This window comes from Periophthalmus magnuspinnatus, chromosome 16, assembly GCF_009829125.3.
Source record: "Periophthalmus magnuspinnatus isolate fPerMag1 chromosome 16, fPerMag1.2.pri, whole genome shotgun sequence".
NCBI classification, from domain to species: domain Eukaryota; kingdom Metazoa; phylum Chordata; class Actinopteri; order Gobiiformes; family Gobiidae; genus Periophthalmus; species Periophthalmus magnuspinnatus.
In genome coordinates, this window is record NC_047141.1 from 24,210,640 (window position 1) to 24,223,616 (window position 12,977).

Here is a 12,977-nt window from a genome sequence, read left to right on the forward strand (position 1 = left end):
TATTCTAAAATTTTTATTGCACAGAGAAAATAAGTAGAATATTTTCTAGAAGTAAGACTCATACTTATTATACATTGGCTATTAATTTAATACATGTATCTATATGTCTACATGTTTTTTCTGTCCTTTTCTGATGTAATACAGCACAGAACATAAATAGACTGCTTGTCATTTCAGCTGCTTATCAAGGTGTTTTTCCCCATTCTTATCAAATGCAAAAACACTTTTTTTGCCATATAAAAACCCATGGCCCAGTGTAAATGGTGAGTTAGGGAGGTGAACCGATGGGAGACACAGCCATGTTCTTGCTAGTCAGTTGTTTGGCTCTTGTAGCCTCCGCTCTGGGTAAGTTTATTCAGTATAAACAACCAGGTTTAGCTTGAGGACAGTGCAGTAACAGATAAAAATTGATACTAGCTCATACCTCCAAGCTCAGAGTGGGAAATTGTAAAATGTTAGAACAAACAGGTTTAAATAAAATCATTTCTAAGTTTGACTTTTTTCCTGTTTGATGATTGGTAGGGTGTGGAGTCCCTACCATTAAGCCCCAAGTGAGCGGATACAACAAAATTGTGAATGGAGAAAACGCTGTCTCTGGATCCTGGCCCTGGCAGGTTTCTCTTCAGGTAGTGAATTCCAGGGACAACTGTCTCCTTAAACGTCAATTCTTACTCTTTAAAAAGATTTTGAAGACTCTTTTACTTACTTTTACTTCACAAGGATGGCACAGGATTTCACTTCTGTGGAGGTTCCCTGATCAACCAGTACTGGGTTGTCACAGCTGCTCACTGCCGTGTGTCGTAAGTTCATTCACAGGTACATGATATGGCCAAACACTTCCTCCATTCTCCTAATAACCCTGTTCACTGTCTCTTTGCAGCCCCTATAACCACCGTGTGATCCTGGGAGAGTACGACCGTAACTACAACAGTGAGCCCATTCAGATCAAAACCATCTCCAGAGTAAGTTGTTCACAAATGCATTTTCAGTTCTCTCCATCCATATTTTAAACTGTGATATGTAATGGAGAGCACTGTATATTATAATATGGAGAATTCTTTTGATAATATTATTAACAAAAACTTCTCACTCTCAGGCCATCTCCCACCCCTACTACAACAGCAACACCTTCACCAATGATATCACCCTGCTGAAGCTGTCCTCGCCCGTCCAGATGACCAATCGTATTTCTCCTGTGTGTCTGGCCTCGTCTAGCACCAGCATCCCATCTGGAACCAAGTGTGTGACCACTGGATGGGGCCGCACTGGGTCCACCTGTAAGTAGCAGTGAGATAGTAACACAATTTATAGTTACAAAAGAAATATCAAATACATTATCATATCTAGCATTGTGTGAGAAGAGACATATACTAAAATAAACCAGTTACAGTTTAAGTTAAGTGAAAGAAGTTAAGATTGTGATTCATAATTTTAACTGATGACAGTAATTACACTGTAATCTGATCTTGACATTAAAACGCTGTGGAGTTGCACACAAAGCTTTATAAAATTAAGAGTAATATTCAGTGATTATGACTACGTTTATATATATATAAACCTTGTTATTGTTGCCCATTTGCAGCTAGTCCCCGTTACCTCCAGCAAACCGCTTTGCCTCTGCTGACCCCTGCTCAGTGCAAGCAGTACTGGGGACAGAATAGAATCACTGACGCCATGATCTGTGCTGGTGCATCTGGAGTGTCTTCCTGTCAGGTAAAAAAACAAAAACAAAAATAGTGGCACCATTGACAAATATGAGCAGTGGTCACAGTGTGCAAACTGCATGATTCACGGCTGCTGTAGAAGTTTATAAGAACCTACCAAAGATTTCATCAGGGCTGCCAATATCAGTGGATGGCCTTGTACATTTTGTAGTGGTTAATCTCCGCTGGTTCATTTCAGGGTGACTCTGGCGGCCCTCTGGTCTGTGAGAGCGGTGGGGTGTGGTCTCTTGTGGGTATTGTATCCTGGGGAACCTCAAACTGTAATGTCTACGCTCCTGCTGTGTATGCCCGTGTGTCCTACCTGCGCAGCTGGATCGACCAGACCCTTGCTTACAACTAAAGCATCAAACAAACAAGTTTAAACTACTACCCACACTGAATGTGAACCTGTCAGTCTGATGTCAATGTTGAAATATTAAACTTTATATAATATGTGTTGTTTTCAATTAATATTGAAGTAAACATTTTGGGTATTCTATAACATCACCTATTAAAGTTAATTAAATAGAATCTGGTTCATGGCTCTGCAAACACTGGACCTGTGAAAAACTAGGGACAAATAATTCTCAAAGTATTACAGTATTCTCTGTCAGCCACATTAGTGTCAGTTAATTCTTTAGTAAATGTTTTCATTTTCTCAGACTGCAAAATTACAATATGCCATGATGCAAGCATGATTGTATAACATTTGAGCTTAGTATAATAAGGTTATCGCAAGTTATTATGATTCCTTCCAATTACTGATTAAAAGTGTAAATTTTGTGTTCTTTTGGTCACTGTGAACACATCACTCAAATTAGAAAACATCCAGTTTGTGTAACACTGAGAAGGAAGCAGTGAACCAAAGGAACAAATTACAAATCCACCTTTTATTTTTATTTCAATTATGGAAAAGGAAAATGGATAAAAAAGTGAACAAGAAAACAACTGTATTAATTTAAGTTTAAGAGTTTTCAATCACTTTCAAATATATATTATCAGTCCAACTATACAGTGACATGCATTTATAAAACTGAGTGAATTTTAGAAAGGTTTGCTTTCACGCAAATACTAGGGAGTGAAATCTGCACAAACAGCACCACTGCTCAGTGGTCATACAGCTCCTTCATCTCCTTTAGGATCTTTATGCTCTCACTGTATCTCAACTGATTCTTGTTGGAGCACTCCTTCCATCTAAAAGACAAGTACGGCACATAATTCAGACTCTGTATTTCACATCCAGAATGGTAATAGCAACCCAGAGTAAAATTCAATTATTGGACATTTTCAGTAGTTTAGTTTGTGTGACTAGATCTAAAAATTCATACTTTTGTCTAATCTTTTTCCAGCGCACCATGTGGTCAGATATACGGGATCCAGATGAAGGAACTTTATCGGTAGGCTGTGATCAGAGTAAACACCAAATGTTAGTGCTAGCAAAAAATACATTTGCTACCAAAAAGGAAAGGTATTTGGTAGTGAACCTTTTTGACTGCGGGTTTGTCAGTCGGTGGGATCCTGAGATTGATTGGTTCACCAGATGAGTTGACAGGACAGGGAGTTGGTGGAGGCAATCGGTGAACATCCTGCTCTTTACCATTAACATTGTCAGTCAGCTGAAAAGAACAAAGTTTAAATTTGAAATTAGGGATAAAAAGCCACCTTGTCAATTTGCTTACCTCTTCATCTGCAACACTGTGTGGGGAGAGAGGAGTGGGATCAGCCCGCTCTCGAAATGATGGGTTATTTCGCATCCAAGAACGGCAAATAGGATACAAAGGTGTGTTGCTGTTAAACTGAGCCAAATCAACGCTGCGGTCAAACAACTTGATAATATAGGCATCTGAAAAATAAAAATGAGAACAATAAGATTAAATTAACATACAATGTAATGTTTTGGTCATGCATGCTTGACTTCTTTGAATCTAAAAATAAAAGTTTGATATTGTCACTATTCTTTTACTTTGTTTGTTTTGATTGGTGTCTGGCATGCTTTCATCCATTTCTTTACGCTTCTTTCTTCTATGTTGTGGAAACCTTGATGGTGGCCTGAAAATATTAAACAATGCGTTTCAAAATAAATTCATCTTACGCTAATAGAATTTGGTAAGAGCACAACACTTACCTTTTGCCAGACAACGGAGATGAATCCCTAAGATAGAAAAAACATAAACAACATTGAATTAAGTATAGACCTTATAGAAGTGAAAAAGTTTATATGAATTATTACATACTTATTTGAGGCCTCTGCAGTTTTCCCAGCTTCACTTTCATTTTGGTCCCTGATAATAATCATAATAATCATCATCATCATCATCATCATCATCACATAAACTAAGGCAGAACAAGATGGCAAACCTCTCTAAAATATCATGCATTAAGAAGGGGCAGTTCTCCCAAAAAGACAGCAGATTTTGAACTGATTCTGTGATATTAAATGTAATCAACATAATGGCTCAAAAACAGCATAGATAACACAGAATAGTACGGTAGATTGTTTACACTGCATACATTTTGACCTACATTTCAGTTTCCGACTTTTCTACCAATCCTTGTAACACAGCATCCAATTTGAAGCGTGCTCCAGACGCCTCCATGTCTGTAAAAGTTATAGAAACAAATAACAAATGTATAAACTAGATAAAACACTTAACAGAATTGCAGATTGGCGAAAGGGGGTAATCTACCAACAGGGGGACAGTTACCTGGTCTTTCGGTCTTTATCTTGATGTGGTGCATGGTTGCTGCTTATGAAGAAATTATTCCGAAATTATTCCTGTGATACGTATCCAGTTTAATTAAATTTCTTGAGCGAGACGCACAGCCCCCCGACCATTGTTTGTTAACGTTAGTTAGCAGTAGGTTAGCTGCGGGGGTAGTTACAGACGTTTATTTATTAATCCTTTTATTTCTACCATAGCACTTCAGCTTGTAAAACATCGGTAGAAAACATCTACTGCTGCTACTTTGTATTTAACTGTATAATATAACATTTAACGTCGCTTACAATGAATCGTGGATCTTGCTAGCTAATTTTATCTTTGCTAACTTAGCTTGTTTCCAGTTTCCTGTTCCGCGCGCTGACCCTTCCCCGTGACGTGATTGGCTCCAGCGGATATTAGACTTCTGGCTCATTGGCTCTTTCTCCTGTCAATTAAACAAACATGCGCCCTTATTGGTCAACCTACCAGTAGTGAAAACTACTAACTATGGAAACTACTGTTGGTTGTCTTTCACGGAATCAAAGCTTCTAGTTTTATCGATTATACACTAATAATTGTACATCTGTATCTTGATGGCTCCTTCAAATACATGCAACTGATGGTTTGGTTCTGCTTCCAGTAAAGTATTGTCAACTGCCATATGTTGCTGCAAATGTTGTGATATTTTGAACCGAGTCTTTCATTTATTGATCATCTTACAAACTTCCAAAATTCTTCCAACTTGTGTATTAATTATGAAAGCAAGGTAAGATTTTTTGTGTTCAAAGGTAATTACATATTTATTAATGGTGGATTTGCTTCATTGTTGTTTTCAGTTTCTCCAATCAGAAAGCAACCAGAACAGAACCCTTGACGGGAAAAAAACACCGTTCATCACAGATCCCATCTCTGCCAAAGACAAAGAAGAAGGTTCGTTTTGAACTGTAGTTTTTTTAGGATCCACTCATCACCTAGTAGCAATAACGCTGACTAACAATAATCCAACAAATAAAGTAATACAAAAATGTGATAACATAGTTATACTTATGATGCAGTCAGTGTATATTAAGTTTTTCTTTCAGGATGTTTAACATATTTACAATTTCAAGGGACCACTTACACTGGCTGATATTATGTAAATCACTGTGTGTATATTACTTTTGCTCTTCATTGCAGGTGTCAGGTTTGGCATCCAAAATGTCACCAATTTTAAAACGACAAACTTGTACAGAATCTCTGCAGCAGGATGGAAAGCAAGATTACAACACCAACTCAGATCTGGAGAGGTGTCCAATTTTCACAGAGATTTGGCCATCCTCTGAACCTTCCTCTCCCAGTGATATGCCCTCATCTGACAAGAATGTGCCAACATCAATATACAAGTCCTCTGAAAATGACACTGAACATAGCTCAGTGCTGGCAAAGTGTGTGTTGCAAGCACTATTTGGTAAATCAGTATACACTTGCAGTTTTGTTAAAGATATTCATATTCATCAGGTATGTGGATCGTTTTCGTCATGGTGAACCACAAAGTCGAGAGGAACGGCAGCAAAAGTCTTCCAACTCCAAAGAACTGCTGCCATTCTGGTGGGCAGCATCCCTGTCATTACCTTCCAATTTAACACCAGAGAAAACAGGTGAATGTGCACAGCATATTATTATATTTTACTAATACTTGACTAACTTCAAAATGTTTTCATGTTTTTTTTTTTTGACAGATCATAGGTTGCCTCATCACAACAGAGCCATTTCCCAAAGTAGAGGATCCCTAAGTGTAACTATATTTAATTATAATTTTTGTCTAGTTTTATTTACTATCTGCATCTAGTGCATGTTAATATAATGTAAGTAAGTAATATAATGTAGTGGCATTTGCTCTTTGTGCTGTTTTAATGTCAATTATCTCTGGTGTATAGGTTTTGTCAGACACCTCCCAATGTGAACCTTACAATTCAGAGATTTTGCAGCTACAAGAGAGAGCCAGCAGACTGTTGCAGAAGGGGTAATAACAACAAAAAATATTAATTAATTATAAATTAAATGATTCAGTAAGTAAACAAAAATTAATTTGTTTCCAGTGAATTTACTCTTGAGGAAGATTCACTCCCTGTGAGCTCAGATGGTGTAGGATGCTCTGACTTCTCATCTCCAGTGAGTGCTGATGAGCCTGTAAGAAAGCCCCTGATTCCAAATATGCCTAAGTATAATATTGGTGGGTTGTGCTTTACTCTTCATTCTCTATGTCTGATTTCAACATGTAATGCATTTTATATAAATTATACTGATACTGTTTGCAGCTAAAGACCCATTCTCTATTATGCCGTCTTCAATTAATCCTTTACGCCCAGAGGAGGACATATTATTCCAATGGCGTTTAAGGAGAAAGATGGAGAAGGCGAGGGAAAGGATGCAGTCACAACAGCACTTTGATCCACAAGGCTGGCAAGGATATAATAAAAGTCTATCCCTGCATTCAGATCAATGTATTATGGTATGTATTATGTGTGGTTTCAAGTCGTATTTTTATTATTAGCTTTACTTTCTGATTGTCTATTAAAAAGGTAATAATTGTATTTTTCATTATTAGGGAATTAAAGAAACGCTTCCTCCAGGTTTGCCACAAGGAACTAGTGGACCTCATTTAACCACTTTAGATCAGCAGACCAGAATAGCTAATACTACTGCTACTACTATGCCTACTACTACGGTGCCCTCTAGCTCTATAGTTTCTTCACCACAAGCTCTTGCCCATGTTCCCTCCCACATGCATTTACTGTGTGATATTTTGCCCTGTCCCAATCAGTCATCTAATCCTCATGAAGAAGAGATGGTTTCACAAAAACTCAATTCACAAACTATTGTTCTACCTCAAAAAACACAAAATTTACCTCTGGAACCACTCATAACTGTAAGTGTTGAAAAAGATGTACATTTATCTCAAAGTGAGAGCACAGAGGCACTTAAGAAACAGCCAGAGAAGAGTGAGGAGAAATCATCAATTATTTCCAAGGAGCAAAAGAAACTGGCAAGGTACAGTGCCACAACTTAACATGTACTACTACTGTAAAATGAAGAACCTGAAGTCTTCCTATTCATTTATTTATAAAACAGGGTTCACTTACAACAGAAAATACCCTCAAACATAACTAGTATGCAGAAACACACCAATTCTAAGAAGAGCAGAGATGGGGCACCTTCTCCAATCCAAAGTGCTTTGGGACAGGTATATACACGTTGTTGTTCATGTTTTGGATATGTTTAGTATATATTGCAGCATCATAAGTTTAACTGACAATTGCATTAACAGATATTAAAGCCACAACATATCAGATAATGTCTTAATGTTGTTCAACAGGTTGTTTCTGAAGTATTATTTCCTTCTATGGACTCAACCCTTGTACAAGAAATTCCCCCAGCATCGCCACCCTGCCTGGTCTCAAAACGGCAACATAGTGACTCTGAATCTGTAGGAATAATTTCACAATTTCTTCAAGAGGCTGAAGGTGAGATTATACAGTAGAAAATAGAGAATTCTGTTAACTGTGAATTATATTTATGTTATATGTACTATATATTTCATTATTCTTTTTACTGTAATCATTTTAGATTCAGATGAAAAGGAGTTTGAAGATGATCCTTTACTTCAAGTCCTTCGAAAACAGAGAAAATGGGTTAAAGAACAAATCAAGTATGTTTATCAAAAATTCTAAACAAGTTAAAATGAATTTTAATTGTAAATATCTTTTCCACAGTGAAGTGGATACACTGTTAAAGGAATTCCAAGAACAAAACAAAATCTGAATGCATAATGTTACTATTTTTTAATCACCGTCAAATAAAAGTTACATTTTAATATTTCTTCAGTGCAAGCATGAATACAAAATACAACAGCGTATACTTACAAGTTTACCTCAAAAGAATACTCAGTGTACAATCACATACAGTACCCTTCTCTCATACTGGCACAGTTGATAAATCTAAACAAAGATGGTAAATATAAAGTTGTTCTTGTTTTAAAAACACCCATCACTCAGTTCTGCTCATTTTGAGGCCTTTTGAGTTCAAGTGAACTAGAATCCAACATCAGGGAATGTTAAGTACAATTTTATTTCTATATCACATTTAAATCAACAACACAAAAAATCATGTTATAAAAGATCCAATCAGTGGCCAAGAATTTTAATGAAACATTGCTATTAAGTCTCAAAATGTAGTACAAAGTTGACTACATTTCTATAGATTTATCACCTATGCCACGATTACTGGAGGATACAACATTTAATTCTCGTTGGGTGTAGATTAGCTCAAAGCGTGAACATTGTCCGGTGGTAAAATGGGTGCGGATACGATGAGAATACCACTGGGAGACACAGCAGACTCCAAAGCCATTATATCCACCTCTTTTGGAACTCTATATCGACGATTAAACTGCCGTGTTGTGAGTCCACTCCCATTCTTTTAATATCAACAGGAAAACGTTATTACTTAATGGCAAGTTGATGAGCAATAGCTAAACAACTAAATATTGCAAAACACTAACCTTTTTCTCCTCATGCCTTCCTTGCACTTCCACAAAGTCTCCAATAACTTTAACCATCAGGTCCTCTGGTTTAAAGTGTTTAACATCAACTTGAATTGTAAAGCCATTGTCATCACAGTTCACCTGAGGAAGAAAAGGCTGGTCTAAATCAAATGTGTTTATGTAGGTAATCTGCATACAACACAACAGGACCAGGTTCTGTTTCACTATAACTTACCTCAGAACTGGCATTTTCAGTCTCAGCAATAAGCAATTTTGGAGACCAGTTGTATTGTCCATAGGTTCCATTCAGTCGAGGAATCAGGGGAGGTAAAATTTTCTCCCATTGGATACCATCAGCAGGGGTCGTGTGTGGCAAAATAAAATCCATGTATTTTGAATTATAAAATTTGATAGTTTTGGGTTCAGTAGATCTTGAACTCTCTGATCACAAGGGCTAATGTAGCTAACCAAACACTCTTCGGTCCTTGTTTATGCCTCAACTGCTTCCCGAAATAAATATCTCCAAGCTCCTGTCTGTGGTCTGAGTTTTATACTCCAGTTGCATAATGAGCCAGGCATTGACAGTGGGGCACCTTGCCTCTTTGTTCAAGGACTTAGGGGTACCACCCCTGAGATTTCAGTCAGAGTAAATCTGGATAAGAGAGGATTGTTTGAGGATGATGCAGCTGTTGTAGACTTTAGGTCAATTAACATGTTCAGTGCTCATTACTGAGACTGGAGAATGTGCCTCAGTTAATTTGCAGCATACACTTGAATATGGACAAGCTTGTCAAGGAGGAATGCATCTAAAATAGAATGGCTAAGGTCTAAATATTGGTGTCTGTAAAGACAGACAGTGACAGCAGGCTTTACAAAACACATGCCACAACACGTGGGTCTACTAATAGGCCAGTTGTACATTTCACTTTCACTGGATAACAAAACAAACAACAAGAACAAAACTAGACAATCAAAACAAGTATGTATTAAACTCATTGCATCAGTCATTGGCCATTTTATTAATACATTTCGTGTTCTTCTTTAATAATAAACAAAACTATTTCATAAAATGTTTTTATAATGGGCAAGTGAAATCATATACATTAAAGTATGTTACTAGGTATGATATAAAATACAAAAAACATCACTCAATTGGTGTCATTTGTATAGAAACTACCCTATACAGAAAAATGTACAGTGGCAGTTCACTTTACCAGCCATTTAAAAGTCGGCTATCACAACCACATGACCAAAGAAGCTATTTGCAATTAATGCAGTGAAAGAAGTGACAAAAAAACAACAAAAAACAAAACAAATTAGATGTGTGTTGGATAAAACTGAAGCATTCTGCGTTAACAACAAAGAATTTATATTTTAAATATTCACGGGGTGCCCAGGGGGATTGTAAATGACAAATAATCACCCACTTCACCCCACTCTGCCCTGTAGTGCTGGAAACACTGTAATCCAGGTACAAAGGGATAACAGCCCACAGGAGCACCCCCAGTGCCGACCTCTTCACATCTAGGCAGAAACACAAAATAAATGATTCATTTGTATTAAACCGTACCATACAGTCAAAAGGGATTGAATATTCATTCACACTTGACAGTAACACTCTCATGGTCATCATGGTGTTTTTGGTCAGGTACCCTGCTTGGTAACATTAGTGAATATTTTTGTGAAAGGAAAAACTACAGTGAAAAGTTATGAGCAACTCTCTACTCAAATTCTCCAAAAATAAACAGGAACCCCTGCAAATCTAAAGATGACCAACCTGGACATCATACAGGTCCATATTCCATTCTACTGAAGTTTTCTGGTTGTATTATATTATTGATTTTTTTTTTTCCTTTAGTGTGTCCACACTTGTTGAATGTGGGAAACCCATCCAAGTTGTTGGCTGAAGCACCTGTAGCTGGATGAACCCCAGGAAGACCAGCAACCACTTGGTGGAATCTAATGATGATCCAAATAAAGAATAAAAAAATAGCTAATTTGGAACAGTTTCTAGTTTAGTGGGTAAACATACACCGTTGGCACTTTTAGCGGGGCGACAGTAGTGCAGCAGGAGTGTTTGTTCACTTCAAATCCCACTCTCAAGGGATTGGTTGAGCGGTCACATATGTGTGAATAGGTGAGGGGCTCCTTGATGTAAAGCGCTTTGGGTGCCTTGAAGGTGGAAAAGCACTATCTAAAAATGTGACCATTTACCATTTAAATGACTCTAAGAGTGCCAACAGTGTAGAGTAGTCTACCATTGTCAGTGTTTCAAACCTCTACTGCTGGTATAAACACTACCATTCAAGTTGCTGATGTAGAAAGGCTGCGAGAATATACAGTGGCGGCCCTACTTGGGTAGCTGTGCAAAGACTTTTTTGCTTTGCTTTTGTGCATTTGATAAGTCTAACTTCAAATGCAGGTACTGTGCCTTTCTACTCACATTCCATCACACAGTGGTTGTTTTACACTGTCCAAACTTCAATATTGAGCATGGGCAAACTGAAGTTGAAGTCCATTACAAAGCTGAGCAAAGGGTCAGGCAAGTGCTGAATGAAGGTGCTGAGTACCCATGAGAATACTTCTATTGCCCCAGCTATATTTTGTTCTGAATAATATGAGAATTTAAGATGAAATGTCTTCCGCATTTAAGAGACGGCTGTGGTTGGACCATCCCAAGTTAAAATGGTTGTTCGAATGCAGAAGGAACTAGACCATAAAGGGTGTCAAACAGAATGTAGGAGGGACAGGCTGGTCAGGCAAGCAAAGTAGGGTATTAGTAAATGTCCATATACATATATTAAATAGATGTAATATTACTCACATGTTTTTATTTGCATTTGTTCTGTGAAGGATGGTTTTACAAAGGCTTCCTTGAAAAACCAAATTACATTAACAAGCCATAAAAATGGCAGGAGGGCAAATCCACCTAAGAAAATAAGAGAAACACACATTAGATATGGTAAATAGTTATTCTGTTATTAAAGAAGTGTTTAAAGTGTGTGAACATATCGTAATTGAGAGCCTGGGGCCAAACTAAATGTTGCGCAGTTCTTACCTCTATACAAACATTGATATTATCACCAAGTGTGGAAATGAATGAATAATGACTATAGTGTAGCACTTTGAGAGGCTTTGACAAGCCTGTAAAGCGCATTACAAGTGTAAGGCATTATTATTATTATTATTATATTTTTAATGATAAGTGAACCTGATAAACCATTTTCCCCTAATGGCAAGGCCATAACACTCTGCTGTAAAGAAATTTTAAACCACCATTTAAATCATATGGGTCAGGGCGTTGTCATTTTTTTCACAGCAGCAACATTTGAGAACTATGACCCAAAATGTTATGTTAGCATAATTTCATATCCATCACGTTCAATTCATCGTGCTGTTACCAACCAAAGGACGCAGCTTTTAATTCAACAAAATATGCATCAACCATTTCCACCTCTGCTTAGACATTGTGATTATATTTATTATATTACACACCGGAATAACTTCTTGAGTAAAGTTAAAGATGCAAAGTACTAACTTACCCAGATAATACTTTCTACAGAGATTTAGTTTCTCCTCATTGGGAACACGTTCCAGATTCATTGTCCTTGGACCTGTTAATAAAAGAGTAAAAGAGCAACTTAGCGCTACCTTTAAATGTGTGTATCATAGACTGAATAAAGAAAGTATATATTCTGTCTATGGTGTGAGTATCTGCTAGCTAGCTCCGTCTGTGTGCGCTGTGTTAGCGACCGGGGCGCTGTTTCCCCCAGAAATAGAAGCCGAAATGAGTTCAGCGTCAGCACGCGTATATATCCGAAATAACATTATTAAAAGGGTAATTAATCTACCAGGTTTTCGTGTGGACAAACGCTAGAGACAGTGGTTGATGTGTTCTCGATATTGTTCTTCCTGTAGCTACGATCGAAGTCTCCTTCCTCGTCTTTTTGATGTGGATGTGATGTTGTGCCTCTTTGTCGCCGCCCACTGTCCAAATGAAAAGAGAAGCGTCACATTACTTTTACTTCATAACATCATAAAAACGAGCAT

At 37.4% G+C, this 12,977-nt stretch overlaps 5 protein-coding genes across 5 annotated transcripts in view; 2 read left to right on the forward strand and 3 right to left on the reverse strand.

Annotated features, from left to right (window-relative positions):
• The first annotated feature begins 246 nt into the window (after window positions 1-246).
• Window positions 247-2,152, forward strand: LOC117383446 (chymotrypsin-like protease CTRL-1). Its single transcript, XM_033980628.2, has 7 exons — window positions 247-345; window positions 523-626; window positions 721-800; window positions 881-962; window positions 1,097-1,277; window positions 1,583-1,713; window positions 1,903-2,152. The coding sequence occupies exons 1-7, from the start codon at window positions 285-287 to the stop codon at window positions 2,062-2,064; spliced, it is 801 nt and encodes a 266-aa protein (XP_033836519.1). The 5' UTR covers window positions 247-284; the 3' UTR covers window positions 2,065-2,152.
• Window positions 2,153-2,585: 433 nt separating this feature from the next.
• The window catches only part of lin37 (lin-37 DREAM MuvB core complex component), a 114,527-nt gene continuing 104,135 nt past the window's right edge, over window positions 2,586-12,977 (reverse strand). The window contains exons 2-10 of the mRNA XM_033980634.2: window positions 4,409-4,445; window positions 4,227-4,302; window positions 3,938-3,985; window positions 3,829-3,855; window positions 3,667-3,752; window positions 3,383-3,546; window positions 3,188-3,319; window positions 3,032-3,105; window positions 2,586-2,897 (exon numbers count right to left, since the gene is read on the reverse strand). Of these exons, the coding sequence (XP_033836525.1) occupies window positions 2,810-2,897; window positions 3,032-3,105; window positions 3,188-3,319; window positions 3,383-3,546; window positions 3,667-3,752; window positions 3,829-3,855; window positions 3,938-3,985; window positions 4,227-4,302; window positions 4,409-4,442 (729 nt within the window). The 5' untranslated portion in view covers window positions 4,443-4,445 and the 3' untranslated portion in view covers window positions 2,586-2,809. The remainder of the gene's footprint in view (window positions 2,898-3,031; window positions 3,106-3,187; window positions 3,320-3,382; window positions 3,547-3,666; window positions 3,753-3,828; window positions 3,856-3,937; window positions 3,986-4,226; window positions 4,303-4,408; window positions 4,446-12,977) is intronic.
• Window positions 4,894-8,277, forward strand: proser3 (proline and serine rich 3). The gene is made up of 13 exons (XM_055227874.1): window positions 4,894-5,171; window positions 5,242-5,335; window positions 5,582-5,829; window positions 5,903-6,042; window positions 6,124-6,179; window positions 6,322-6,407; window positions 6,484-6,617; window positions 6,703-6,896; window positions 6,993-7,435; window positions 7,517-7,628; window positions 7,761-7,908; window positions 8,012-8,093; window positions 8,158-8,277. The coding sequence occupies exons 1-13, from the start codon at window positions 5,161-5,163 to the stop codon at window positions 8,204-8,206; spliced, it is 1,797 nt and encodes a 598-aa protein (XP_055083849.1). The 5' UTR covers window positions 4,894-5,160; the 3' UTR covers window positions 8,207-8,277.
• On the reverse strand, window positions 8,335-9,865 carry hspb6 (heat shock protein, alpha-crystallin-related, b6). The gene is made up of 3 exons (XM_033980639.2): window positions 9,163-9,865; window positions 8,946-9,068; window positions 8,335-8,860 (listed from the first exon to the last, which is right to left on the reverse strand). Exons 1-3 carry the CDS (start codon window positions 9,313-9,315, stop codon window positions 8,705-8,707), a joined length of 432 nt encoding a protein of 143 aa, XP_033836530.1. The 5' UTR covers window positions 9,316-9,865; the 3' UTR covers window positions 8,335-8,704.
• On the reverse strand, window positions 10,228-12,877 carry psenen (presenilin enhancer, gamma-secretase subunit). The gene is given in 5 exon segments (XM_033980640.2): window positions 10,228-10,405; window positions 10,408-10,451; window positions 11,752-11,856; window positions 12,470-12,541; window positions 12,779-12,877. Coding segments are annotated over 4 exon segments (306 nt in total). The 5' UTR covers window positions 12,531-12,541; window positions 12,779-12,877; the 3' UTR covers window positions 10,228-10,309.